At 38.9% G+C, this 27,936-nt stretch overlaps 1 protein-coding gene across 1 annotated transcript; it reads right to left on the bottom strand.

Moving 5' to 3' along the window:
• Positions 1-430: 430 nt before the first annotated feature.
• On the bottom strand, positions 431-27,936 carry mthfd1b (methylenetetrahydrofolate dehydrogenase (NADP+ dependent) 1b). The gene is made up of 28 exons (XM_048190588.1): positions 27,778-27,936; positions 24,436-24,520; positions 20,745-20,804; positions 19,880-19,933; positions 19,641-19,777; positions 19,416-19,516; positions 15,166-15,302; positions 14,504-14,615; positions 13,668-13,795; positions 13,461-13,558; positions 13,091-13,264; positions 12,825-12,961; positions 12,556-12,602; positions 12,359-12,466; positions 12,147-12,221; positions 11,913-12,015; positions 11,618-11,694; positions 11,343-11,483; positions 11,195-11,263; positions 10,896-11,007; positions 10,506-10,645; positions 10,054-10,095; positions 8,760-8,860; positions 6,491-6,668; positions 6,217-6,324; positions 5,981-6,133; positions 1,008-1,116; positions 431-912 (listed from the first exon to the last, which is right to left on the bottom strand). The coding sequence occupies exons 1-27, from the start codon at positions 27,813-27,815 to the stop codon at positions 1,027-1,029; spliced, it is 2,805 nt and encodes a 934-aa protein (XP_048046545.1). The 5' UTR covers positions 27,816-27,936; the 3' UTR covers positions 431-912; positions 1,008-1,026.

The following is a 27,936-nucleotide window of genomic DNA, read 5'->3' on the forward strand; positions in this document are numbered from 1 at the left end:
GCACAGACTAAACCCTAAAGGTTTCATAACCCTGGGTAAAAATTGAATTACAAGACTGAAATGCTCCTTTACCCGGGGTTAAAAGCAGTGTTTAGAATGACGGTAACCCGGGGTTAAACACAGTGTGAAAAGCCCTAATGTCTTGTTGGAAAATGTATTTACATTAATAATTGTGAAAATATTATCTAATTAATTTAATTCATAGTATTTTAATAGTGCAGTCTCAGTCATCCTTAAACAGATTTTACTTTAAGAGGAACGAAAAAACCCACAGCACTTTCAACTTTTTTCCGTGAATGAGATTTCTTTTCAAGAGTTTCTCCTGGATAGCAATGAAAATAAATACAAAGTAATTGGAGACTGAAGTTTACTGCTTCTCAGAGTCTCGAATCAAAAGCTTTCATTACAGACACAGATGAGATTGACTGTATCTGAGGCTCAGTCACAATTTATTTGAATGTTTGTTTTCACACAATATTCAAACAGAATCTGACAATCTTTCAGTACACAGAAGCTCACTTACTCTCATTTGGCACTTGACAAGAATTAAACTGTAGCCAGAAACCTTAGAGACAGAATAAAGTTTGTAACTGAAATAACAAAATTTCAGTGTTCAAAATGTTTAGAAATGACAATTCATAAAAAAAAAAGTCTTTAACCACTTACAAAAACACCTGGACCAGAGCATAGCATGGACAGATTTATTTTCTGCTCCAGTACAGTAGCAAAAATATTTATTAGAAATGGATTTTCATTAGGAAACTGGACAAATGTAATAGATCAGAATCGATGGAAAGTTAATGACAACATCTGTTCTGTTAGAAACACAAACAACCAACAACCTCTGATCTGAGACGATGGAAGACTTTAGTCCACTGGAAGAATCCTACATGGACCGCCACAAACTGTAATCTTAAACAAGAAAATTAATAATTACAACTGTATTAAAAGATGTACCATTTTATGGATGCACTTTGTTACATTTTAAATGACAGATCATGACATACCCCAATAAAAGAGCCTCATTTAAAAGAGTCCAACAACCTCTCCACTCTCAGTGTCCAGATCAATGTCATAGAAACACGGCCGAGTAGGAAGGCCTGGGATAGTCGGCATCTGCGTAAAATGAGGAACATTTCATTTACATGGTACCACATTATCAGTGTTGGTCACGTTGCTTTAAAAAAGTAATTAGTTATAGTTACTAGTTACTTCTCACAAATAGTAACGGAGTTAGTAACTGAGTTACATCATTATAAAAGTAACTAATTACCAGGGAAAGTAACTATTGCGTTACTTAAAAAAAATAAAATAAAAATAAAAATATGCCAAATAAATTGAATGCCCCCAATATTACATATAAGTCTAAGAATAAATTATTCTTGATGCGACTCCTGACTCATGATCCGCTCTTGCTCACGACATGAAATGTGTTGGTAGCCATTAAAGAAAACGTAGTTTCATATTTATGTTTAAATAGTCCTATGTTATGTTTTAAATCCATTTATTCGATTATGAAAAGTTAGTGAACAGCATGAGTAAGATGCATCATAAGATGCGCAAATATATCGGGAGACATGGAGTGGGTCAGATAAGATTTTGACCACTTCATTAAGTTTTGCTTTGTAGAAAGCTTTTCTTTAAAGTGAATTTCGTTTTGTAAAAATTGTATCTTAATTTTAATCAATGTTTCATCTACCAATTGCTTTGATTTAATATATAACAAGCAAATATAGCAGACAATAAAATCATGACATGGAGGCGCGGGCGCGATCACTGGCGCGTGAACTGGAGCGCGTCTTATAGGCTAAATGAACCGAAACTCAGAGGCTGCTTGCCTCGCAGACATGAGAAATATATCTATAGAATGCTTGAAATATCTACTTTAACGAAAATGAAGTAATTAAACACGAAAAGAAAGAGGCTACTCTGATTATATAGCCTAATCCGAATGAAATGTGCGTTATCTCTCTAGGCGCGTCCATATGAGCAGATGATCAGCAATGAGAATCAACAATGTCAACTTCATCTTTGCAGCCGACACTGATTCAGAAAACATTACTTTATTAATAAACAATTAAAATGTCTCCTTACTGTTTTTGTCACACTCATAATCATTACTTTTGCCGGTTCTTTATGGCAATTATGCGTGCCATTGAGTGCTATATAGCCTATATTATGTAAACGCTCCTTATTATGGTTTATTCTCTCCAGTATTTAAGAAATTAAATTAATATAAATGTGATTAGTCAACTAATAGCTTAAATGAACAACTACTAGTCGACTAGAAAAAAACTCATTTCACATATTTTCGATCAAGCATCAAAAAGGGTATTCTGGTTTGAGCTCGCGCTTCGCTCGCATGCTCTGACAGACACACACACAGCGCATCGTACATTATTATCAGTTTAAAATTATATTTGAGTATGACTTACCGCAGCACACACCAGAGAAAAAAACTTTGCAGGTCCTATGGCTGAGAGAGAGCTTACTCGGATGAAAACCGCTTCAGTGAGCTCAATTATAGTAACGCGGCATTTTTTTTGTCAGTAACGCTAACGGCGTTGTAACGGGAGAAAAAGTAATTCGTTTGATTACTCGTTACTGAAAAAAGTAACGGCGTTATTCCCATCACTGCACATTGTAACGAATGGAGACTCAGGCGGGAGATCCAAATGCAGCGTTTATTAGAAGTAAGAGTGGTCGTACAGGCAGGGTCAAAACAGGAACAAACAGGAACAGTGAGGAACAGGCAGAGTCGTAGTCAGGGTACAGGCAAGGATCGAGGCAGGCAGCAATGGGTCGTAAAACAGTATCAGGCAGGAACAGTAACAAACGGGTAAACAGGGATATAACGCTCGGAAATGTCACACTGGGTAAACAAGACTTCGCGGTGAGGTGGTGTGTGTATGAGTCTTTTATAGTCCAGGTAATGTGTGGCAGCTGGGTGTGGTGATTAGTGTGGAGTGATTGTGAAGTGAGTGCAGGTGATGAGCAATGGAGGATTATGGGAAATGTAGTCCGGGATGTGACAGGAACAGACGTGATCGTGACATAACGCCCCCCTCCCGGAAGGCGCGTCCTCGCGGCGTAGATGACACCAATAGGGAGGGGGGGTGGGTGCATTGGAGCTCTAGTGGCGGACAGGAACGGAGTCTCCAATGCAGGTTCCCGGGCCGCCATGGCGGGTCAGGTGCTACGGGCAGCCATGGCGGGTCAGGTGCCACGGGCAGCCATGGCGGGTCAGGTGCCACGGGCAGCCATGGCGGGTCAGGTGCCACGGGCAGCCATGGTGAGTCCGGAGTGTCAGAAGGCCATGGGGGATCAGGTGGCTTGGGTAACCTCGGCAGGTCAGGTGACTTGAGCAACCACGGCAGGTCAGGCGGGTCAGGTGGCTTGGGCAGCCACAGCAGGTCAGGTGGTCTGGGTAACCACGGTAGGTCAGGTGGTTTGGGTAACCACGGTAGGTCAGGTGGTTTGGGTAACCACGGCAGGTTAGGGTCCATAAACAGCCATAATAGTTCAAAGGCCAATGACGGCAGTGGCCAGGCAGAGTGCCCACCCATAAGCTCCCCGCCCTCAGGTATACTGCCCCCCCCAAAAAAGTTCTTGGGGATTTCAACGGGGTCTGTTGCGGCCTCGTGGGCAAGGAGTTCAGGTGGTTCCGGCAGGGCCAGGCGTTCGGGTGGTGCCGGCAGGGCGAGATGCCTGGGTGGCGCTGACAGAGCAAGGAGTTTGGGCGGCGTTGGCAGGGCTAGGAGCTTGGATGGCGCCGGCAGGGCCAGGAGCTCGGGTGGTGCTGGCAGGGCAAGGAGTTCAGGTGGTGCTGGCAAGGCAGGGAGTTCAGGTGGCGCCGGCAAGGCAGGGAGTTCAGGTGGCGCCGGCAGAGCGAGAAGCGCAGGAGGCGCCGGCAGGGCAAGAAGCGCAGGTGGCGCCGGCAGGGCAAGAAGCGCAGGTGGCGCCGGCAGGGCAAGAAGCGCAGGTGGCGCCGGCCGAGCAAGCAGCTTGGGCGTAAGAGGGGGAAGAACGGACGAAGCCTTCCTCCTCCTCCTCCTCCTCCTCTTCCGAGGATGAGGCGCTGCGGCCATCTTGTCCGTAGACACAGGCGATGTGGCCCTCTTGTCCGTAGACACAGGCGAGGCGGCCATCTTGTCCGTAGACACAGGCGATGCGGCCATCTTGTCCGTAGACACAGGCGATGCGGCCATCTTGTCCGTAGACACAGGCGATGCGGCCATCTTGTCTGTAGACACAGGCGAGGCGGCCATCTTGTCCGTAGACACAGGCGATGCGGCCATCTTGTCCGTAGACACAGGCGAACTTGAGAGCGTTGCAACCGGAGTACTTGAGAGCGTTGCAACCGGTTGGCTTGAGAGTGAAGCGGCCACCGGGCTTGAGTGCGAAGCGGCCGCCGGGCTTGAGAGCGAAGCGGGCGACTGGTTTGAGAGCGAAGCGGGCGGCGAGGACTTGGGGATGCCAGCTGCTCGGACCGTAGTCAGTGGAGGATCAGCCACACTGGAACGCAACCCTCTCCGCTCCCGGACTGATCTAGAGACGTGACGTGACTCTGGGTGATCAGCGGCGACGTGACTTTGCTCTGGGCGATCAGCGGCGACGTGACGTTGCTCTGGGCGATCAGCGGCGACGTGACGTTGCTCTGGGCGATCAGCGGCGACGTGACGTTGCTCTGGGCGATCAGCGGCGACGTGACGTTGCTCTGGGCGATCAGCGGAGACGTGACGTTGCTCTGGGCGATCAGCGGAGACGTGACGTTGCTCTGGGCGATCAGCGGCGACGTGACGTTGCTCTGGGCGATCAGCGGCGACGTGACGTTGCTCTGGGCGATCAGCGGCGACGTGACGTTGCTCTGGGCGATCAGCGGCGACGTGACATTGCTCTGGGCGATCAGCGAAGACGTGACGTTGCTCTGGGCGATCAGCGAAGGCGTGACGTTGCTCTGGGCGATCAGCGAAGGCGTGATGTGATGTTGTAATGGTAGCCGCCATTTTGTGAGGGTCCACTGGTGCGGCGGCCATTACGTGATTCACTGCGGTGTCGTGTTCCTCCGCGACTCCCACAGTAAATGGAGAACCAACTGACAACAGAGCATAGTCCATAAAACCGCAGAGTGATGAACGCGGTCCCTCTCGTCTTAATCTACTCTGGAGAGGTTGGTTGATGCCATCACAAAAAAAGTCAATAAGAGCACAGTCAGGCCAGTCTGCATAATGGGCAATATCCAGAAACTTCTGAATATGGTCCTCCAGGGTACTATTACCTTGACGAAGGTGGATGAGACATATAGCTGGGTCCATGCTGATGCTGAATGTGACGGAAACACTCACGGTAGCTGCTGGATCTTGGTGGGGCGAAGTCTTCTGTAACGAATGGAGACTCAGGCGGGAGATCCAAATGCAGCGTTTATTAGAAGTAAGAGTGGTCGTACAGGCAGGGTCAAAACAGGAACAAACAGGAACAGTGAGGAACAGGCAGAGTCGTAGTCAGGGTACAGGCAAGGATCGAGGCAGGCAGCAATGGGTCGTAAAACAGGAATCAGGCAGGAACAGTAACAAACGGGTAAACAGGGATATAACGCTCGGAAATGTCACACTGGGTAAACAAGACTTCGCGGTGAGGTGGTGTGTGTATGAGTCTTTTATAGTCCAGGTAATGTGTGGCAGCTGGGTGTGGTGATTAGTGTGGAGTGATTGTGAAGTGAGTGCAGGTGATGAGCAATGGAGGATTATGGGAAATGTAGTCCGGGATGTGACAGGAACAGACGTGATCGTGACAACATTATTACTGCTGTTTTTACATAAATTACAAATTATACCTGGAATGAATGAATAAATGTTAATTAAACAATCATGAAAATACTTTGAGGGGTTGAAAAGAAAAAAACAAAAAACATTGCCCACTTCTTCTTCTTATTTTAAAATGGCTGTATATTGTGTAAAAATGTCCATATTACTCTACTTACTGTGCCAACCAGCGGGTAGAGAAAGCCTGCCCCTACACTGGCACGAATGTCACGAATGGGAAGAACAAATCCAGTGGGGACACCTTTCTTTTCAGCATCATGTGACAGAGACAGATGAGTTTTTGCCATGCATATGGGTAGACTTGAAAAACCCTTGAGGGAGACAAAAAAGCTTTATAAACATAATGCCAATGTCATGTTTAAGGATCTCTAATGAGACTGTCCACTATTCATACCTGTTTGCTATACAGGTCCACCTTCTGCTGGGCCTCTGGGAGAAGTTCAATGTCATCTGCACCGTAGATCTTCTGCGCGATGATTCTGATCTTGTCTGCGATGGGTAACTGTAAGATAACAGAAATGAAGAAGCCAATGGCGTGTCAGTGCGTACACTGGTAAAATATGGCTGCAGAGTAAATCCTCTAATAGAGTGTAAAACATGCGTCACCTTGCAAATTTGTTTTATTTATAAAATGAATAATGCTACAACACCAACATTCTTAATTTTACCTTAATGTCATAAAGAAATCTGAAGCTGCTGGGAGAGTCTGCAGCCTTTTGAACTGCTCTAGCCAGATCCACAGCGCCGGCGCCACCATCAGCCCAATGAGAGCAAGGCACAGCATCAAACGCTCCTGCCTCTTTGGCTAGTTTACAGATCAGATCCAGCTCAGCCTTTGTGTCTGTCCTGAAACATGAGACAGCAAGATTCAGTTTGACATAATATTAGCTATACAGCAGTTTGATTTACAGAGTCTGCGCAAAAAATAAAACCCATAATTCCTAAATAATACTCGATATCATTCAACATCATGAAGCTTTACTCAAAGTCACATCTAGTCACAGTCAAACATGCTGTTGGCTTAATGGTACATTTTAACATGACACAGATTAATCATGAATGGCTTTCAATCACATATTTATTAAGAGCAATGTTTTAGTTGTGCGATATCTGTGTACATGTGCAATCTGATGTCTTTGCGTCGCCATTCCATCTTAAATCCTGACATCTGCCCATCTTGACATTCACAGGAGACATAAAATGTCTATTTCATATACAATTAGTTCTTTTGAGTCAGATCTTTCCAATGAAGCTGGTGTGGAAGCTTGTTTCTGCCACTGAATAAAAAATAAAGGTATAATTGCAACTTTTTAACTCATCATTCTGACTTTTTTTCCACGCAACTGAGTTTACATCTTGTAATACTGACCTTTTCCTCTCGGAATTGCTTGATATAAATTCATAATTGGGTGTTATGAAGTCAGAATTGTGAGGTATAAACTCAAGAAAGTTATAAATTGGACTTTATAACTTGCCAATGTGAGTTTATATCTTGCAACTGCAAGAAAAAAATTCAGAATTCTGAGAAATTTCTCACAATTCTGAATTTATTTCTTGCAATTCTGACTTTTTCTTCTGAGAAAAGGTCAAATTGTGAGATAAAAAGGTCACAATTACCTTTGTTATTTTTTATTTAATGGTGAAAACAAGCTTCTACTGTATAAGGTTGATCTGGTTCACAAAACCAAACTGATTCAATCATGAATCAGACAGATCTGGTTCTCAATGACCCAGTGAACCCGTTACAGCAGTAAATAGCCTACAGAAGGTAAACATTCAGTAAACAATTTTATTTTATTTTTTATTTATTTATTTATTTTTATTTTTTTACACAAATTGTATAGTTTCAAAAGACCTATTTTTGGGTTAGCTGGAGAATAATAGACTGCAAACTTGATTCAAACACCCATGAAATCTTATTCCTAAATGACAATGATTCGCCTGTGTTTATTAAACCTTTGACAAAAATCATACTGGAACATTTAAATCTGTGTTAATAGTTCGGATATAAACACTGATGTCTACGGCAGCAAATCACCTTTTGAAATGAACTTAATGCTTCAAACAACGATTATATACACTGCATCATTACGCATCACTAGGTGGAGACAAGTCAGTAATGAAAGAAGTATTTATAAGCGAGTCATTGAATCATTCATTCAAATGGATTTTTAAAATAATGATCATTTTTAAATAGATTGCAGCAATTAACATTTTGTCAGAACCTGTAGTAAATGACATTTTATTTTTTGTTTTATTCATCTGTACAGAATCATGGGAGAATCGTGATCTCTGTTTGAAACAAATTCATCATGATTCTCAATTTATCCAGAATCGTGCAGCTCTATGGTAGTTCAAGTATGAAAAATGTGTCTTGAGAAACTCTGTATAGCCATTTTTAATGCAAGAAGGTGTCCTGTGTGTTATTAGGGCATCATTATGCATCACTAGGTGGCGACAAGTCATTGAATCATTCATTCAAATGGAATTTAAAAAAATAATTCAAATTAAGCATTTTTAAATAAACTGCAGTAATTAACATTTTGTCAGAACCTGTAGTAAATTACATATTTTTAGTTGTTTTTGTTTGTGTGGGAGAATTGTGATCTCTGTTTGAAACAAAGAAATCATGATTCTCAATTTATCCAGAATCATTCAGCTCTATGGTAGTTCAAGTATGAAAAATGTGTCTTAAGACACTTTGTATAGCTGTTTTTAATGCAAGAAGGTGTCCTGTGTGTTATTAGGGCAAATAAATAAATTCATAAATTAAAAAAAAAAAAATTCAATCATCTCTAAACTATTATAGAACTGTGACCAACTTCTCAATGCACAAAGCTTTGGGAATTTCAATAGACACTATATATGCTCTATCATAAGACTGATATATTGATCTTAAATATCTGTACGGTATGGGTTTCATTAGCAGGTTCTTACTTGAAAGCATTGACAGCTACAACTACAGGAACTCCAAAAAGCTGAGCATTCTCCACTTGTTTCCTCATGTTACTACAGCCGGCCTCCAGCAGCGCCAGATTCTGTAAGAGTTCAAAACACGGTCATCAGAACCACAGCCAGTTTTGACGTTTACTCTAATGATCGCACTCGGAACAGTTCTAGTGATTTCTCTTAGTTATACTTTAATTAGATTATATGGACTATAAGTTTAAATTATAAGTGCGAGCGGGGCGTTGGTCCATAAAGGAAAGAAGGGCATACGGTATTAGATCAACACCAGGATGAGTAAATGATGACTTCATTTTCATTTTAGGGTGAACTTTAATGTCAATAATGCAATATTCCACAGGAGTGACTCCTGTGATTCGCTCTCTTATTTAAATGTGTCTGCCTCCCTCAAACCTTTACAGTGTGTTTGTGGCCTTTCAGTAATCCCTTTAGTGGTACACTGGGGTAAAGAATTTCATTTTTAAGCAGATGAATGAACAAACAGAGCTGTGTAACTTACAGCTTTGAGTAATTTTATATCTTACGGTAATGGATACACTGACCAATAAGTTTAGAACACCTCCATTTTTCCAATTTTTATTTAAAATTTTTGAAGTTTATTGTTAAAATTAAAGCATAATAATTAATAGAATTGTCGTTTAATAAAAATGTAAACAAATTAAAAATGGGTATAACAGCCCAACATATCTACAATAAAAAGTTCCACTTGACCTGCTTAAGTTTCCATAACTAAATGGAGGTGTTGTACAAATGTTTACAGGTAGGGTACATTACAATATAGTCATCTTTTCTTGGAAATTCTATCCAAATAGGTTATAAATTTGCATACATATAAACCATACATACAGTGGGGTTTTGAACAACCTCACCATAAGTCCTTTTTCTCTGCATAAATGCATTAAAGCTTGCAAATGATGACTAGAAATAATTATCTTTTATTGATGACAAAATAGCAATTTATACAAATCACAATCAGGCATGTGCCTTTGGCAGCTATGATGCCTGGTTACTGGATTAAATGTGTCCTAGGTTTCTTCTTTGAAGATTCACAGCTTTATTGAATGATACTGGACTGATGAGATCAAGCTATCTCTGTGACAGAGATGACATCTGCAATCCAGTGATTTATTATAAACTATTGACTGAACTCATTTATAAAAATGATTATTTTTCCAGCTACTCAAATCCCCACTGTAAATACTGATGCTTTTCAAATACTACTTTATCTACAAGATCACAAGAAACATTAAAAATCTTACAGTACCTCTTCAATATATTCTTTCGGCAGCGGCGCACCTGCAGTGACCTATAGAAAAGATACAATGCAATGCACATTAATAACTCCCTGTGCAATGTATGTACAAGACGTGAGGCAAACTGTCACACAACATGAAACTGAATCAATGTACAGTGATGATACCATTTGCCTATGCTGACAATGTTCTCATTTAAAAAGTTAGCTCACCCATAAATTAAATTTCTGTCATTAATTACTCACCCTCATGTCGTTCCACACCCGTAAGACCTTCGTTCATCTTCAGAACACAAAAGATGATGAATCTTTTGTTTCGAATCAGTGGTTCGGAGTGTGTATCAAACGGCCAAAGTCACACCCCCAGTGAATTAATAACAGAAATTTTATTTTTGGGTGAACTAACCCTTTAAAAGTTTATTTTCTCTCCCACTATACAGTAAAGGGGTTATTGTCAGACTCACCGTTGGTCCACCTCCATGCATCTTTAGTGCTCGAACTGTGGCAACCAGGACCACAACATGAGGCTTGAGACCAGAGTAACGACACTTAATGTTGAAAAATTTCTCCATCCCAATATCTGCTCCAAAGCCTGCTTCTGTGACTGTGAGAATACAACAACTAGAGTGAATCCATGCTGATAGGATACAAGACAACCAAATATGTAAATAATAATGTAAATATTACATTACGTTTGGTCTTTAACAACAATGTTTTTTTAAAAGAAACTGTCTTTTTTTAATTTACAAAACTTTAGTTGCCACTTGCAGTGTTTGCAAATAACATTGGCTCTTCACAGATAAGATTTAAATTATGAGAATAACAGAAAGTTGGCTTTCATCAGTGTAACTTACCCACAAATCCCTGAGGTCCAACTAGTTTCAGAGCAATTTTATCAGCCAAGATTGATGAGTTTCCATGCGCAATGTTTGCAAAAGGTCCAGCATGAACAAACACAGGGTTTCCCTAAACAAATGTTCATACAACAGCTTAAGATACAACTCAAAGTGACAAAAAACTGCTGCAAAACTGACTAGATTTGAGCATGAAGTTGAGAAAATGAATGTATGAAGTCTTCAAGGCCTGTGTAGCTCTGGGTGATTCACTTATTAACTTGAATATAGTACACACGACCCAGGACAACTCCTCTTACCTCTAGTGTCTGCATGAGGTTGGGCTTGATGGCATCTCGCATGAGTACTGTCAGAGCTCCACACACTCCCTGAGACACAAACATTACACAATCAAAATAATTACACATTTTAATTTGAGATAAAATGAGACATGTGACAGCAGCGCACCAAATCCTCTGTGGTGACGGGCTGCCCACTGCGACTGGTGGCCACCACCATTTTTGCGAGTCTCTGCTTCATGTCCTCCAGACCGGTGGTGAGAGCTAAAACTGCCATAATCTCACTGGCCACAGTGATGTCAAACTGGGCCTGCAAAACAAAACACACAAAATAAGTTACCTGGCCTGGCCCTTTAAGTAAAAAATTTGAATTTAGTTTTCAGCCATTTTGACAGCCCTCATTCATCAGTATATTAAGCATTAGGTCATGTGTGCGATGCTCACAGTTCTGGTAAAGCCCTTCTCAGTTGGAGACTGGCCGATGGTGATTTTTCTCAGAAAACGATCATTTGTGTCCAGCACTGTAATAAATCAAAAAGAGATTTACATTTCACCTAATTGTGTATATAGATGTATGGCCCACATTCATAATGTTCGGTAACACCATCAAAGCTGATAGAAATCTACAAAAATGTTCTAGTTTTGAAGGTGCATTCAGTTTGAGATTCATTTTAGCTTATTCATCTCTATAGCATAAATTGCAAGAACAAAGAAAACAACAATACACATTCTGTCGCACCTCGCTGCCATGTGACGCACTCAGGGTCGATGTCCAGCCTGACGAAGCGTGTGATTTCCTCCTCTGTTAACGTGCTGGGGTCTGTTTTCTTTATGCCTAGTTTCTATGGGTACAAGAACATCAAATATATTACATTACAGAAAGAATTACAATGTTTAAATGCAAGAGCAAATCTAAGGTAAAGCTTAGTTTTAGGGAGGGGGTTATGAAAGGACCAACACACAATATTCTTACTTCAAGTCTGTTGATCTGAACTGGGGAAAACTTCCTCTGACCTCCAGCCAAGGGTACCAAGCGATTAAAGAGAGCCTAGTGCAGTGACAGAATGAGATTTAGCTGTTGATTTGGACTTTCACAGCACACTTGAATTGCATATCTACTCAGTATTAATCCATCTTAGCCACATAAGGTCAGTGATCAAATAAATGAATGAAGACAGATATTACCTTATCAGACTGGGTGGCTTCATGAAAGATACGAGCATCGACTGCAGCAGCTACAAGGTTATTGGCTGCTGTGATTGCATGAATGTCACCAGTCAGATGAAGATTGAACTAAGAGGAAAACACCATCAGTGATCACATGATTGCATATATCTTTATTAAACAACCACGCAGCGGACAAAACAAAACAAAAGGAATACCTCTTCCATGGGAATGACTTGAGAGTAACCCCCACCAGCAGCACCACCTGTTGAGGTAGAAATTTAATTATTCATAGTTGCTCTCACTGCTATGCAAACTGACAAAAATCATCATGACTGCACAGGAAACTCACTTGCTTTGCCATGTGGTACTATAAATCAAACGCTTGATACACAAAACTTGGTATATCATTTTTACACATTTTTGACCAAACTTCAACCTTAGTGGAAACCAATTGGTGTATGACTGTCTTATCAGCATGACTGACCTTTGATGCCAAACGTTGGCCCTTGTGACGGCTGGCGCACAGCTGCAAATGCATTAAGTTTGAGATGAGCCCCGAGTGCTTGAACCAGCCCTATCGTAGTTGTGCTCTTTCCTTCACCCAGAGGAGTTGGAGTGATTCTGCATTAAACAAAATGTTACTTCTTAGCACGAATATCAAATTCTCCAACCCAATACATGCCTATAAAATGTGAATGTGATTTTCATCTCCAAGTATAACACTTGACAAAGACAGAGAAAATAAATTACCCAGTAACAACCACATATTTGCCATCAGGTTGAGCCTGCAGTCGATCAATTGTTTTCAGCTGGACTTTGGCCTTGGTCCTGCCATAGAGCTCAACCTCATCCGAAAAGAGACCAATCTCCTTAGCGAGACACTCGATGGGTTTAGGCACACAGGAGCGAGAGATGGCGACATCACTGCATGGCGAAAACAAACAAATTAGCTATTAAAATGACAAACAAAAAGTCAAAAATAAAGAAAAAAATATATTGCAGCAGCTGTTTAATCCAAGGAATTGTTCATAAATTTATATATAATTTATACACACACTCACACCTCACACTCTTATCACTCTTGTTTTTTGCATAGCTGAAAAGGAAAATTGCATCTAACCTTGGAACTGGTCTTTGCAGGTTGAGTTTGGGGTAATTTATATTCCACTTCCCAGGTTCTTGTGCTTGAAGGAAGTGCTTGGCACTCAGAACTGTGTTCTGTGAAATTAAACCCAACATTGAATTTTCTAAGAACCAAAATAAAAACACTGAGTCACAAAAAAACCCATAACAGATGCGATCTCCTGGAGAAACAGGAATCATGTACCTGCATGAGCATGGCTACAGTCATTGGGCCGACTCCTCCAGGTACAGGTGTGATAAACGCAGCCTGATCTTTGGCCGAGTCGAAGTGAACGTCTCCAACAACTCTCTTTCCACTTGGTCTGCTGCTGTCTGAGATCAAATTTAAGCAATTAAGTTTCTGAACCATAGATTTTACAAGTTCGCCTAAATACTAGCGCACATTTCAGACAATCCTCACAAGCCTGACATCTCTGAGACTTACGGTTTTTGATAAAAAGAAGAAAATCTTTACAAATATAATAGGGTTTCAGCACCTTTTGATGCTTGGACTACTAATAATAGTGAAGAAGAAAAATCACAACATCATCATGGTACTACTTCAAACATTTGTGGAGATATTTAAGTGGTGGCTGTCATAAAAAGTATGTTTTCGAGAAAAATATTTTAAACAACTCTCAAGCACATGCTTTTTTCCCCCTCACATTTCAAATAAGTTTTACAGTATCTTTCAACATGCTGTCCATTTGTTTCATATGTTTATTTAAAACAAAATGTTTTTAAAAAAATTCATAGCAAATCAACAGCCATGTAGCACATGTTCAATGTTGCTCCAAAGTTGTTGTTTTATTTTTGGTTTTGCGCATACAAGATATATATAATTGATCATCAATTTAATAAAAACTCTATTAATATTCCTGAAAAATGTGAAATCACCAATTAATTCCTTGAAACCATTTAAAAAACTATAGGAATTGCAGACCATCCGAAAAAAATAATATGTTTGTAAATGAAACTGAAAACATAGCAGACTCCCACTGAAAAAGACTTGCATTAAAAGTGCCTCTGTCACACACACACCTGTGATGGTGTTAATCCCGCAGTCAATGACCACAGCACCATTCTTCAGCCACTCTCCACGAACCATCTCTGCTTTACCAATCCCAGTCACCAGGATGTCTGCCTTTCCCACCTACAACACACACCAATGAGTGCACAAACACAGATTAACATGATTTGCGCAGTTTGGAAAAGCGGATAATTTTACAAATGTTAATAAGCGTGTACGTACAGAAATTTTATAATATATTATCTTGAAAAGACAAATGAAACTCTTCTCTTCATTTTAAGAGGACAGCAATGTATTTTACATGTCTGGCAACCTAAAAAATGTGTTTTTATTGGGGCCTATAAAAATTAAACATTTAATGATCTATAAGAATTTCACAAATTTATACATTTCTAATTATATAAGACTATACAGTCTTTCACAAATGCATTTACTATTTAAAGGAATGGGAACCGATTTCTTATCTTGTTGCTCCCTCTAGTAGAGGGAGTTCAACTGCCACATAAGCCACTTGATACAGACAAAAGAATTTCATGACTTTTTCCATGTCTTATTTCATAGTTTTGATGTGAACAGTGTGTGTGGATTTTGATTAGCCAATACAATTTTTTCCCTTCAAGTTTTTTGCTTTAAAAAAATAAAAATGTGGAAATAATGGCCCAGAGTTCTTTACCTCAGAGGCCAGGTCTGCAGTCTTTGAATGACAAGTTGTTACAGTTGCATGATTCCATAGGAGAAGGTCGTGCATCGGTGCACCAACAATCTTACTGCGGCCAATTACCACAGCTCTTTTTCCTGCCACAGACACTCCTAAACACAAGACAGAGAGGAAATGCAAATCATGAATAATCACCATTTAAAACTTATAATTCAAGTTCATTTAAAGTAGATGAATGGTTCAACCAAAAACATCCTCATAGCACCACACCTTAGACTGAGACGTTACTTCAAAAGGTTGAGATGTACCAAAACTTTAACAGGTTCAATAAACCAAACTTTGACATGGATAAATCTATGAGTACTGTATCTAGTGATCCATTATTATGATTTTATGTAAACGCTGTCTGAAAATGAATGTCTAGACAGCTTGTATATAGTTGACGACACACATATTGAGTGAAAACACTATCATAAGTAAACAGTAAACAGAAATCAGTATCCTTGCACACAGGAATCCAGAAATACACACAACAGTCACATTAAATCAGAATTATGATCCACTCATGCACACATCAATCCAAACATGCATGCAATATATCCAGACACCAGCTCTTCTTCAAGATTTCTGTCTGAAGTCTCAAGAAATCAAATCATTTAGAGCAGGGTTTTCAAATATTTTGATGCCAAGAACCCCAAAATATGACTATCCCTTTGCAAAAGACCAAATTCATAAAATAAAAAGGCAGCTATAGTATATATATATTTTAAGACTCTATGCTGTTGAAGCAAAATAGTGTGATATTATAATATAGCAGGTTTAAAAAAAAGAAATAATTGGCATTTATGTACACTGTAAAACTGAACAGTGAAATTAATGAAATGAGTTTGTTTCACTTTAATTATTATTTAAGTTCATTGTACTTAATAGAAAAAAAAAAGTTGCAGTAGATTAAATTCCCAGCATGCTTTGTTTGGTTGACACATTTTGTTTAAAAGGAAAACAGTATTCAATTACTTGTATAAACGTATACAGCATTTATAGAAATCTTTGATTTATTAACTTTCATTAAACGTTCATTTAAGTACACAAATTAGGCACTATTAACTAACAGTATATCAAGTATTATTTAGCCTTGGCTGCAAACTTCAAAGCTTTCATTCACATTTCATCTTGATCTCTGAGCTGCTGCAACAATGGCATCTTTGGCCTTTTTTTTGTCATCAGTTGTCTTGACAGAGAGATATGGCTGCTTGTGTTTTTTTTGTTTTGTTTTTTCTCTGAGGAAAGCTCTGTACCTCTAGCTGGAGAGTTTTACATTTCTGCAAAGCCGGACATTAACTGGACTCTCCTTGGTGTTCCTGGAGAGCTCTGACTTGCTGACACCTGCATGGCCTTCAGGTTGTATTTCACTGCTTGATAAGATTCATACGTCTCTACATTGAGGCTGTCTGGCAACTTTTGGAGACAAGGAAGAATCTGATGAGTTCCCTGTGCATCTGGACCAAGCATGACAGTGTCCTGAGAGTTGTCTAGTTTTCAAGTGGCAGCTTCACTTGAAGATCACCTGCACAGCTAAAGAAGGCCTGGATTACCATTCTGAAAGTCTTGGTCAGAGGTGGTCCTATCAATTTGGTCCAAAATAGCTGAGGCCTCAAAGCCTACAAAAGGTTTGGACAGATAGGACTCTTGTGACTTCAGGTTGAGCAATTTCATCTTCGGCCCAGGCAGATTATTCCCCTTGCTGTCAATCAGGTACTCTGGCTTGATAAAGCAGGATAAAATCCACCTGATGAGTCTCTCTTGTTCGTCATGGAGCTCATGAACCCTTGGATCTCTTTAGATTGAAACTGCAAAACATTGCTTGAGCAAGAGAAAGACCGTCGAGTAGAAATGCAGCTCAGTGAGGGTTTTCTTGTCCTCTAGTAACACCTGTCAAAACATAATATTTTATCACTGTATAAAGTACATCATTGTTGTCACAGATTAAACATTTGAAAAGTTTTAGAGCATTTTTCATACCTTCCTGCAAATCCTGACCTTTCTCATCTTCCCCTACTTTGTAAAACACTGTAGGTTTTTATACCAGTTAACCAACTCCTTCCACAACTCTTATTCAACTCCTGCCTGCTTCTTGTACATCCTGCTTTTGTAGTATGGCATTGACATTATCTTCATATGTACTCTTATTTTTCCTGTCCAAGAAGGCAAAGTAAAACATAACTAACGCATCCCACATGCGCAATGTTTCCAGACTGACATCCAAAACTGATGCTACCTGTATGGAATATAGCACTCAGGACGTGACAAACTGATTCCAAGTATGCTGAAAGTTGATCTTCAACCCAAGATTCAAAAGTGCTACATAGTTTCTGTCTGGCATTATGAAGGTGATGACATGAATAATCAATGTCAAGGAGTTGAGGTGCACGGCAATCTCTAAATTTCTTCTCCAAGCCACTTTTAGAGCCCCTCATCCCAGAGCAGTCTATAAGAATGGACACCAAATGACATGGCATCCATTCAAAAAGCCCATCCAGTGCACTGACCAGAGACTCTGATGTGAGTCCCAGTGCTGCAAGGTGTTGTACAGCCATACTTTTATTTTTCTGGGACCAGTATGGAACACTTCTTAACTGGTTCTGCCCTCAGGGGTCTCGGCTACAACCATAGTGTTTGAGGGCGGGTCAAAGTAGATGTTCATGGTAGAGGTCTTCATGGGTCCACTTGGATCCCAAAACCCAAGATCCGACCCGAGCGGGTTCTGGCCCAAATCTTCGACTAGTGCATTGGACACAGGTCGGGTTTGGTATTAGTGGCCTCGGGTCTCGGGTAATTTGAAATAAATGTGCTTTTCCTGAATGGACCCAAGAAGACCCGAATAATAAACTTAAGGTCAGGTAAATAAAGTTATTTACCAAAAGTTATAACCAAAAGTTTAACGAAAAGTTATAGGACGTAATGATGTTACAGTGATGATTGACACTTCAGCATGTACTTGCACGTATGAGTTAAATGCATTTTTGAGAAACATACATACAAAAATAACAAATGTTTGTAACCTTGCACACAGAAATCCATCTTATAGCTGAGATCCATCAGGAAAAGCCACTCGCTTCATTACGCTGCGTTTTCATGCAGGGCTTTTCTTTTTTTGTGTGCAGAAACCCTTCACCGGAGATGTGGTCAATAGTTGAAGACAACACTCGGGTCTAATTTTATCGGGTCAGGTACAGATTTTAGGACCCGAGAAGACCTCTAGTTCACGGCAGCCAATAAAAACCATAGGCTGGCATTATGCAAATTTGTAACATTGATACAAAGGTTTGCTGGAATTGCTGATGACCTGTTTTAGCTGTTCAGAACTGATTCTTTCTTTTAGGATCTCTTTGATCTTTAAAACTTTACAGACATTTTACATTCACAAACAGCTATACTACACACTGCATGAAAGGTAATATTCAAAAAATCACTTTAAGGTTTTAGTGTTTTATTACTTACACTGTCATATCTGTTGCAGTTGCTCACTGATGTGAAAATGACAATAAAAATTACATAAGATGTTTTTATGAGTACCAATCCATCTATGTTTGGTGTCTATTTTTCACAGAATCTCTAGATTCATTAAGAAGATAAAGATGACTTACCTGAATTATGTGCATGGTGTAAAATGTACAAAGCACCAAGGATCCAATTGGCCGGTTGGATGACCGTACGCGCACCCCAAAATCCCTGTATTTACGCAATTTACACAAGTCATCCCAACGAGGTCAGAAAATACTGAAGTCACATCCCTGGTAAGTCTATATTAAAGCATACAGCATCTGTGTATGTTGTGTTTTAAATTCATTTTGTGAGGAGAACGGCTGAAGAAAATATAAGTGAACCCAAATTTTAGGATCATGGTAAAGGCAAAAATGCAAGTTGATGTCACAGTATTGTGTTTTGAATACAAAAATTAATTTTCGTAAAGTCCTACGTTTCTCTTTCTCATTTTCTTTTTGCAGTTATCATCTGAGTAGACATATTTCATTATGTCTTTAATGATTTAATGAATTATGTTTGACAGGGAACGCATCACCACAGCAGTTCTTAAATACTAAGACTAGAATCTCTTTTAAACACAGATTGTAAACCGACCGAGTGCGACTGGAACAAACCCGGTCCGTTTAGGCATGATCAGTTGTCACGTCTAAATTACATTTATAATCGGCCTGACAGCTGTGTAGTGTGTTCCCGACTTTAGTCTGAGGTGTCCAACTCACCTGTTTGTTTGATGAGCTCCATACATCCATTAGGAGTACATGGGATAAAACAGTCTCCAAGATCACCTCGTGCCAGTTTCCCTGCATTTATACTCGTCAAACTGAAGCAAACAAACAGACATCAAAACAATTGACATTATTTCATGGAGCAGAACACAATTTGTTGAATAATTTGTTGTATATTTTAATGGCATAATGGTAAGGACTGCATTGTATTTTCTGTACCCATCAACATCTTTCTCTGGAGCCACAGCGTTGATAATCCTTTCTGTATTGATAGTGTGGATGGAGTCGAGAGGCAGCTGGACTATGAGCCCATGAACTGTGGAGTTCTCGTTGACTTCGATTACACTGCGCATAACCTTCAGAATGTGAAACACTCAATCATGAATAACAAAATCTGAATCAACGGTTAATGAACACAGAACAAAACGTTAATCACTGCTTCAGGTGATCTGCCCTACCTCATCTTCAGTTGCAGTCCGTGGAAGTTTCACATGTACAGCATTGATCCCGATCTGAAAATCACGACCGTAATAGTCATTAAAGTGGTCCTGAACTACATTTATCATCATCATTTTACAATGCTCCCTTATAATGTAGGTCAGATTTTTTTCATCAAAAGCAAAATTTTCTACCCTGTTTTTAACACTCTGGTTTGAACACTCAGTTAAAGTTTCCTTTAAGACTTCAGTGTAAATTCCCATTGCTATGATTGGACAACAATTTGCATAAGAAATAAGTATTATACACATGGAACTGTTGAAACTTGATTATTGTAGTTGCTGCGTTAAACTCATTGTGGAAAGTCTGGATTACGGTGTTTAAAGAACATCTATTCCATCAAAGGTTTCTTTTAACAACCTGTTTTTGGGGGGTCTATGGGTGGGTAAATATATGGGCTTTTTTTTTTTCAGATCTTTCGCCACAAGTGTATGTTAGATAGAAGGAATGGTAAGAGAACATTCTGCCTAGTACGTCAAAGGTTGTTGATGAACATTTTTCGTCAGATCTTTCATCAACGAAATTAACACCCCACCTACAACCCCTCAGAGGAGGGTTTTTTTTAATGTGGAGCATCTGGCTCTGTCCTGGACTAATGATGAAATCCAGGGCCAATCTGTTTAATCCATAGATTAAAGTCCTGAAACTTAGTGTTACTGAGAGTAACTGCTTAATGATCGCAGTGAGATGATGTGATCTTGTATTAATTCAGTTAATTTAGTTGAAACTGCACAAAGCTATTGCAATTTACTGGATGGGAGGTGCAATACAAATGTTTAGTGAAGATTTGTTCATGCATTAACTGAGAACATGATGTGACTTTACCTCAGCAGCAGCTTTCAGCTTCATGCTAATGTACAAGTTTGAGTCCTCTCTGTCTCCCACCTATAACAGACAAATTAAAAAAAAAAAAATTATCAACATTCAAACAAGTAGACCAAAACTACGTTTCATGCATTTTAGTCATTATTTTGTTTTTTTCCTTTTGTGTTTTTCTAGTATGAAGCTTTTAGTATGAACCCACAGCAATACACATTTTATATGTCTCTCTTACTAAACACACTTGATTCAGGTTTTCCCATCCAACTATTTTTATGAGCATTTTACAAAACATGGCATGAACCACTTTGTAGCTGCATTTCTTTCACTCAATTTTTTTATACACTTACCATAGCAAATTATTAACATTATACTCAATATTCCTGAACACAGTACATGTACACAGGTCATTACATAAATATATTTCAGTGTTGTATGAGATGGGGGATCACACAAATGAGGTGCCAGATCAGATTTCAGAGGTTCTGGAGCTGATTTGTTCAGGCAAAAATTAAGCCTTGCCCTTGACGAAGTGACCCAATGGTCACTTCAAGGAAGTAATTTCATTGTTTAAGGTCAAGTGACCCAGGGTGATGAGTCCTCGCAATTTATTTTAAAGCTAGATGGTGGGAGAGTTTGAGTAAATGTCAAAACTGAATAATTCAAGTTGTTTTGTTTTGATATATTACACATAGTTTCTTAATTCATTTCTAATGAAGTTGAAATTTCATAGCTAAGAAATGTTTCATAGTATGTTAAGTAAAGTTTCGAGCAGAGAGGGAACATACAAAAAACATTTTTCAGAAACTTAAATCATGAAAAGTATATTTATTTGCAACAATTATATAAAAAGCAATCCTGTTGTAAAATAATTCCTGTTGTAAAAACAGCTAATGGGGTGATGGACAATACGCTGCGTTGTCAAGGTAACATTCCAGATGAGAAAATGACATTGACTTTCTTTGATTCCTTTGCCAAGTGCATTCCAAACATTCCTACATTATGGCATACCAGTGCCCTGCTCCATCCAAAATACTTCAACGGCTCTGCCCTCTGGAGTGAGTATATGGATGATTAATCAATTCTGATTGGAATTCACCCAAAACACGCAGTGCTGTGGGACCAGGACCAGGATTAAAAAACTAATCAAAGTCTTCAGGATTACTTGAAAAATGACAAGAGTCATCATGTGTTTGATTTGGGCTGGAACTAAAACTTTCAGGACAGAGGTGGTCTAAGAACAGCGCTGCCCATTCCAGCTGTAACATCTGCAATTATAAGAGGACAGTTTAAACATGACTTCAACTGACTGAAAATATTACCAGCTCAAGTTAGGAATTGTGACAATTACTTAACCTCTAAAAAAAACATTAAACAATGGCTGAAATCAAACCAGCGATGTACCCATATGTAAATAATTTTCTCATTGGATGTCTTTTCATAGTGGCCTTTTAACTTCTATGTGACTGCTGTTTACTGTATTTAGTCTTTGTTGTTCTGTGTAATATGTCTACACGCATGTTGTTATGTTTGTAGGTAATCTGTATTTTGTGTTTTATGATACCTGCCTTAGGACAACGGATGAAATTTAGCTACTGTGCTAATTCCGGCATATTTACACTGATGCTTATTGCTGATTTGTTGATCAATGTGCACTGTCCTAATTCAAATAAAAAATAAATAAAATAAATATGACTTTCATTAAAGGTGCCATCGAACGTTTTTTTACAAGATGTAATATAAGTCTAAGGTGTCCCCTGAATGTGTCTGTGAAGTTTCAGCTCAAAATACCTCATAGATTTTTTTAAAGTAATTTTTTAACTGCCTATTTTGGGGCATCATTAAATATGAGCCGATTTATGCTGTGCGGCCCCTTTAAATTCTGACGCTCCCCACCCACAGAACTCGCGCTTGCCTTAAACAGTGCCTAAACAAAGTTTACACAGCTAATATAACCCTCAAATGGATCTTTACAAAGTGTTCGTCATGCATGCGGCATGCATGCGTTGGATTATGTGAGTATTGCATACTGTTATATTGTTTACATTGATTCTGAATGAATTTGAGGCTGTGATCCGTGGCTAATGGCTAATGCTACACTGTTAGAGAGATTTATAAAGAATGAAGTTGTGTTTATGAATTATACAGACTGCAAGTGTTTAAAAATGAAAATAGCGACGGCTCTTGTCTCCGTGAATACAGTAATAAACGATGGTAACTTTAACCTCATTTAACAGTACATTAGCAACATGCTAACGAAACATTTAGAAAGACAATTTACAAATATCACTAAAAATATCATGTAATCATGGATCATGTCAGCTATTATTGCTCCATCTGCCATTTTTCACTATTGTTCTTGCTTGCTTACCTAGTCTGATGATTCGGCTGTGCAGATCCAGACGTTAATACTGGCTGCCCTTGTGTAATGCCTTTCATAATGTTGGGAACATGGGCTGGCATATGCAAATATTGGGGTCATATATATTAATGATCCCGACTGTTACGTAACAGTCGGTGTTATGTTGAGATTTGCCTGTTCTTCGGAGGTCTTTTAAACAAATGAGATTTATATAAGGAGGAAACAATGGTGTTTGAGACTCACCGTATGTCATTTCCATGTACTGAACTCTTGTTATTTAACTATGCCAAGATAAATTCAATTTTTCATTCAAGGGCACCTTTAATAGCAAAGTATCAAACACACTTAATGAAAAATAAAACATCAAAATCACTAATTTCAAAAGAAGGTTTGTCTCATTTATTCATTGCTCAAGCGCAAAATAAAGCTACTACCATCATTTTACCTGTACTTCCCTCTGCAGGAAATAATTTTATCCCTTAGAACTCATCTTTAAAGATCAAAATGACACATTTCAATGTTTTTTATCGCTTGTGAAAATTTCTTCATGCCTTAAAATATCTTGAATGTAACTCTACACCCTTGCTTCATTTAGTATACATGGATCCGTGAATGTGCAAATTAGCCCCGCCTCCACTCACTCGCACCAGCTCAGACTATCTGATCCACTTGGTCAACTGTAGTAAACGCCACACAACGGTAAGAGGAAATATTGGTTTAATTCAGCCATACATGTTTGAATCAGAAACTGATTCAGAAGAAGAAGAGCGACTTATACAGGGCTGTTTACAAGTCGATCTCTTGTATTGTCGGACACATAATGCTAATTGATATGATTAGCATTTGGCTTGACTATGTAATCAAACAGCTAATAATATGTTGCTAATGTTACACAAACCATGTTCACATTCGCCATCTCAGAATCAGACAGCTGCCTTCTAAAAATCCTATGAAACGCTTTGAACAACACAGTGAGTGGAGAAACGCCCCGTCCTGCACGTTGACGGGATTGGTTACATGTTCGTGATGGCAGGAAACAGGCGGTTTCAAACCATGTTTTTGAGTCCGTCTTTGGTGAACTGCAATTTTAAGGAGTAAATACTCAGCACTGGTGTTGACTGATGAATTGGCCATAAATGACATTAAAAACTTTTCACCACAGGGGGTCTTTAACCCAACAAGGGTCTGAGGTGTTTTGACATGACCTGACATTTGTGCTTATTTCAGTAACATAACATTTAAAGTTTGTTTTGTTTTTGTGGTTAGTGAAAAAAAAAAAAATTTTTAAGTCAGTGTGTCATTCAACATTTAAACAGGTAGCTTGTCACCACCAACCTGTAACACCACAAGGCCTGGTTTGAAATTGGGATGAGTCTTCCTCATGCCTTCCACCTCTTCCTTCAGCCTCCCTCTGACCTGACTGGAGAAACATAAGGATTCAAAATGAGTTATGCAAGCCACTGCACAACAAAGCAAGCTATACAGTCCTACATATACTAGTTATACATATTACTTTTGAACTGCAATTGCATAAATAATGCTGTGACGTTAATGAAATGAAGCAAGCCTTTTTCATACAAGTACATTTGAAATGTTGTCATACGCAGTTGACGTGGTGAACACGGTGCAGGCTTCTGTGTTTATGCCAGAACGCCGTCTCATTATTGGCCGGCTCCATTTAAAGGAGTAAACAAAGTTTAAAAACTAAACAAAAATTCCTGCATACCATTTAAATATGAAATGACATGAATTTATCCATTTTAATGTGTTTGAAAGTCAAAAGCCTTCCAAAGACAGTAATACATGGTAAAATGTCTCACTTAGTGATAAGTCAAATAACAATTAATGTTTGTCAGGAGTTCATTATGTAGGCTAATGTTTCAATGTTGAGAAAACAATTCTTAAAAGGGAATTCAAATTAAAAAATTTAATAATTAAACCATCAAGTTGTTCCAAACCTATATTTCTTCTATTGAACACAAAAGAAGATATTTTAAAGAATGTTAGTAATCAAACAGTTGACGGTAGCCACTGACTTCCATAGTAGGAAAAAAGAAAATACTATGAAAAGTCAATGGCTGCTCTGAACTGACTGGTTACCAACATTCTTCAAAATATCTTCTTTTGTGTTCAACAGAAGAAAGAAACTCATACAGGTTTGGAAAACTTGAGGGTGAGTAGATGACAAAATTCTCATTTTTTTGGTGAACTGTCCCTTTAAAACTTAAATGATTTCTGTAAATCCAGTGATCAAATGCTGTGTGTGTGTGTCAGTTTTCAGTGATAGGCACATGACTAGCAGATGGTCTGTGTGTAATTCCACAAACTTGGAAGACCTTCTGAACATATACTGTATAAGTAGTAGTCTTTTTAAGAAAGGAACATTTAAAATAAAGAAATAGTAGGGGAAAAATCAATGAATTACTAATAATTTACTGCCATTGTGAGAATAATCTAAATACAAGTACTTAATTTTTGAAATCTGATTACATAACCCAGATTACATGTAATCAGTTTCTACCCAGCTGGATTTTATTTACAACTCTTCCCACCTAATGCCCATGTGACTTTTCCATTTTTCACACCGTGTTCATTTAGACCAGAGGAGAACTGGTCTCCCGACTGAGCCTGGCTTCTCCCAAGATTTATTTCTTCATTTCAGTCACCTGATGGAGTTTGGGTTCCTTGTCATTATCACCTTTGGTTTGCTTAGTTGGGACACTTAATATCTGACACTGTCGAATGAGAACAAAACGTGAACTTAATTGAGCTGAATAAATGACACTACCATCTTCTGCTGTATAGCTGAATCTGTTACTTTCCTGTTTAATACTGTGAAGCTGCTTTGAAACAATTTCTATTGTATAAAGCAGTATAAAAATAAAGGTGACTTGACTTATTACATTAATACAAAGATTTTCAATATAAACTAATTTTTCAAAATTTATTTTAATAGTATTTTCATGCAGAGACCGGAAGAAGGGGGAACGGAATTGTGCGGAAACCTTTATGATGTAGCCATGCGGACTTCGAGAGACCATTTTCCTGGGGATCCACCGACCAGAATGTTTTACACCATCTCATTCTAGCGTTTAATGACTATGCTTACATGTGCACCAATAATGTGATTATTTCTAATAATAAGAGTAAGGACTTAAATGCTGTAAGATTTTACATGACACAAGCACACTTTTTCACTCCCATTTAAATGCAATTTCCATTATTGTGACTGTTCACATACTTCAATGCACAGAACATGATGAACTCACACACAGCAGGTGTGTTATAGCAACATGAACTCAGTTCCTTCAGCACCCCAAAAATGCACTTTGGTCAGAATGGAATAGATGCAATTAAAGTGTTTACATGCCAGTTTTTGAGATTAAAATCTGCCTATATACACCACATTTTACAATGATTATGGTGGTTACCATTGTGAGCTTAATTTGTTCAAAGTATTGTGTTTATATGAGCTAAAATGAGTCACAATATTTCCTAAATCATTATAATCACATTATGAGGATGCATGTAAATGTAGGTTCAGGAGGACTCAAGCCTAGAAGACTCAGAAGGACTAGTCTTCTAGGATATCTTCTATTTGAGAAGCACCCAGACCATTAGACCAGACAGACAACTCAAATAATAAATCATTATTGTAAGCTTTCTATTGTTAATCAGGATAAGGCAGGGGTGTCCAGACTCGGCCCTGTCCTGCAGAGTTTTGCTCCAAAACACCTGTCTGGAAGTTTCTAGTATGCATATTTTGACTTTGATAGGCTGGTTTAGGTGTGTTTAATTGGGGTTTGAGATGAACTCTGCAGGACAGCGGCCCTCCAGGACCGAGTTTGGACTCCCCTGGGATGAGGCAAGGTGACCACTTTGAACAGATTTTTTTATGTACTTGCACAATATTTGATTTTTGTTAAATTTTAACCAAAGGAATTTTTCCAAAGTTAATTTAACTTCTGCAGACAACTAAATCTGGCTGCCATTTTTGCTTGTATGCTCACTTTTCAGTCCAGGAAATGCATTTTTATTTTTATTTTGTACCTTGTAGTGTTAAAATTGTTATTTAAAAGTAGCACTAGCACACATGTTAAAATTAGAGCACAACATGTAAATTAGAAGGCTAGTTATGCATATAGGATACACCTCTGCGAGTACTCTAGACTGACCCTATTAAATAATGTTTGCTAAATTAAAATAAACCATAAGGGTAAATAATAAGAGACATTTTATTAGGTATAAAAAGCATTCATGCATTTACTGCAAGTTGATTATTTACTGACTGTGGCATTCTTTCAGGACTAATAAGGGTCAGTTGGAGATCATGTGATGTTTGGTCAGCTTAAATGCATTAAGATATAATAGTGTACGAGCTGTACACCTTTTGAGTGTGTCCTGATTTACTTAATGAGCTACTGTTTCTGACTTTAACATCATCGATAAATGCGATCAATGAAACCCTGCAGTGCATTTCTCAAGAGTTCAGAGTTCAGTTCGTGACAAAAATCCAATGCAAAAATCCCTTAAAACACCTCAAATGTGAAACAGGCACTCTCTAAAATATTACTGCTTTCTAATTCACACAGTAACGTTACGTGTGCACACAAAACATCAAAATGAGTTTATAGCTTTATCAAGATAACATGAAAATGTTAAAAGAAGATATCTTACGCTGAGACGGTTTTCCCGCAGATGATCTGAGCTGGCATCGTGAGATTTCAAGCTCTTCTCTGAAGTGAGATGAAGTTGTGTTAACTGAGAGCACGTGCTGAAACTCTTCTTCTACTTCTGTGTTGAGCTTGTGTCTGTCTGCAGTTACGACATAAATCC

This window comes from Megalobrama amblycephala, linkage group LG5 (assembly GCF_018812025.1).
Source record: "Megalobrama amblycephala isolate DHTTF-2021 linkage group LG5, ASM1881202v1, whole genome shotgun sequence".
NCBI lineage: Eukaryota > Metazoa > Chordata > Actinopteri > Cypriniformes > Xenocyprididae > Megalobrama > Megalobrama amblycephala.

What these genes read in the sequence shown, in the direction of transcription:
- mthfd1b (XM_048190588.1), bottom strand. Translation starts at nt 27,815, where the DNA reads ATGCCAGCTCAGATCATCTGCGGGAAAACCGTCTCAGC. An exon ending in TGGACCTCAGGGATTTGTGG is followed by an intron (nt 10,646 to 10,895) that starts GTAAGTTACACT and finishes GTATTCTCACAG; the next exon opens with TCACAGAAGCAGGCTTTGGA. An exon ending in TCTACCCGCTGGTTGGCACA is followed by an intron (nt 1,117 to 5,980) that starts GTAAGTAGAGTA and finishes CATTTTACGCAG; the next exon opens with ATGCCGACTATCCCAGGCCT.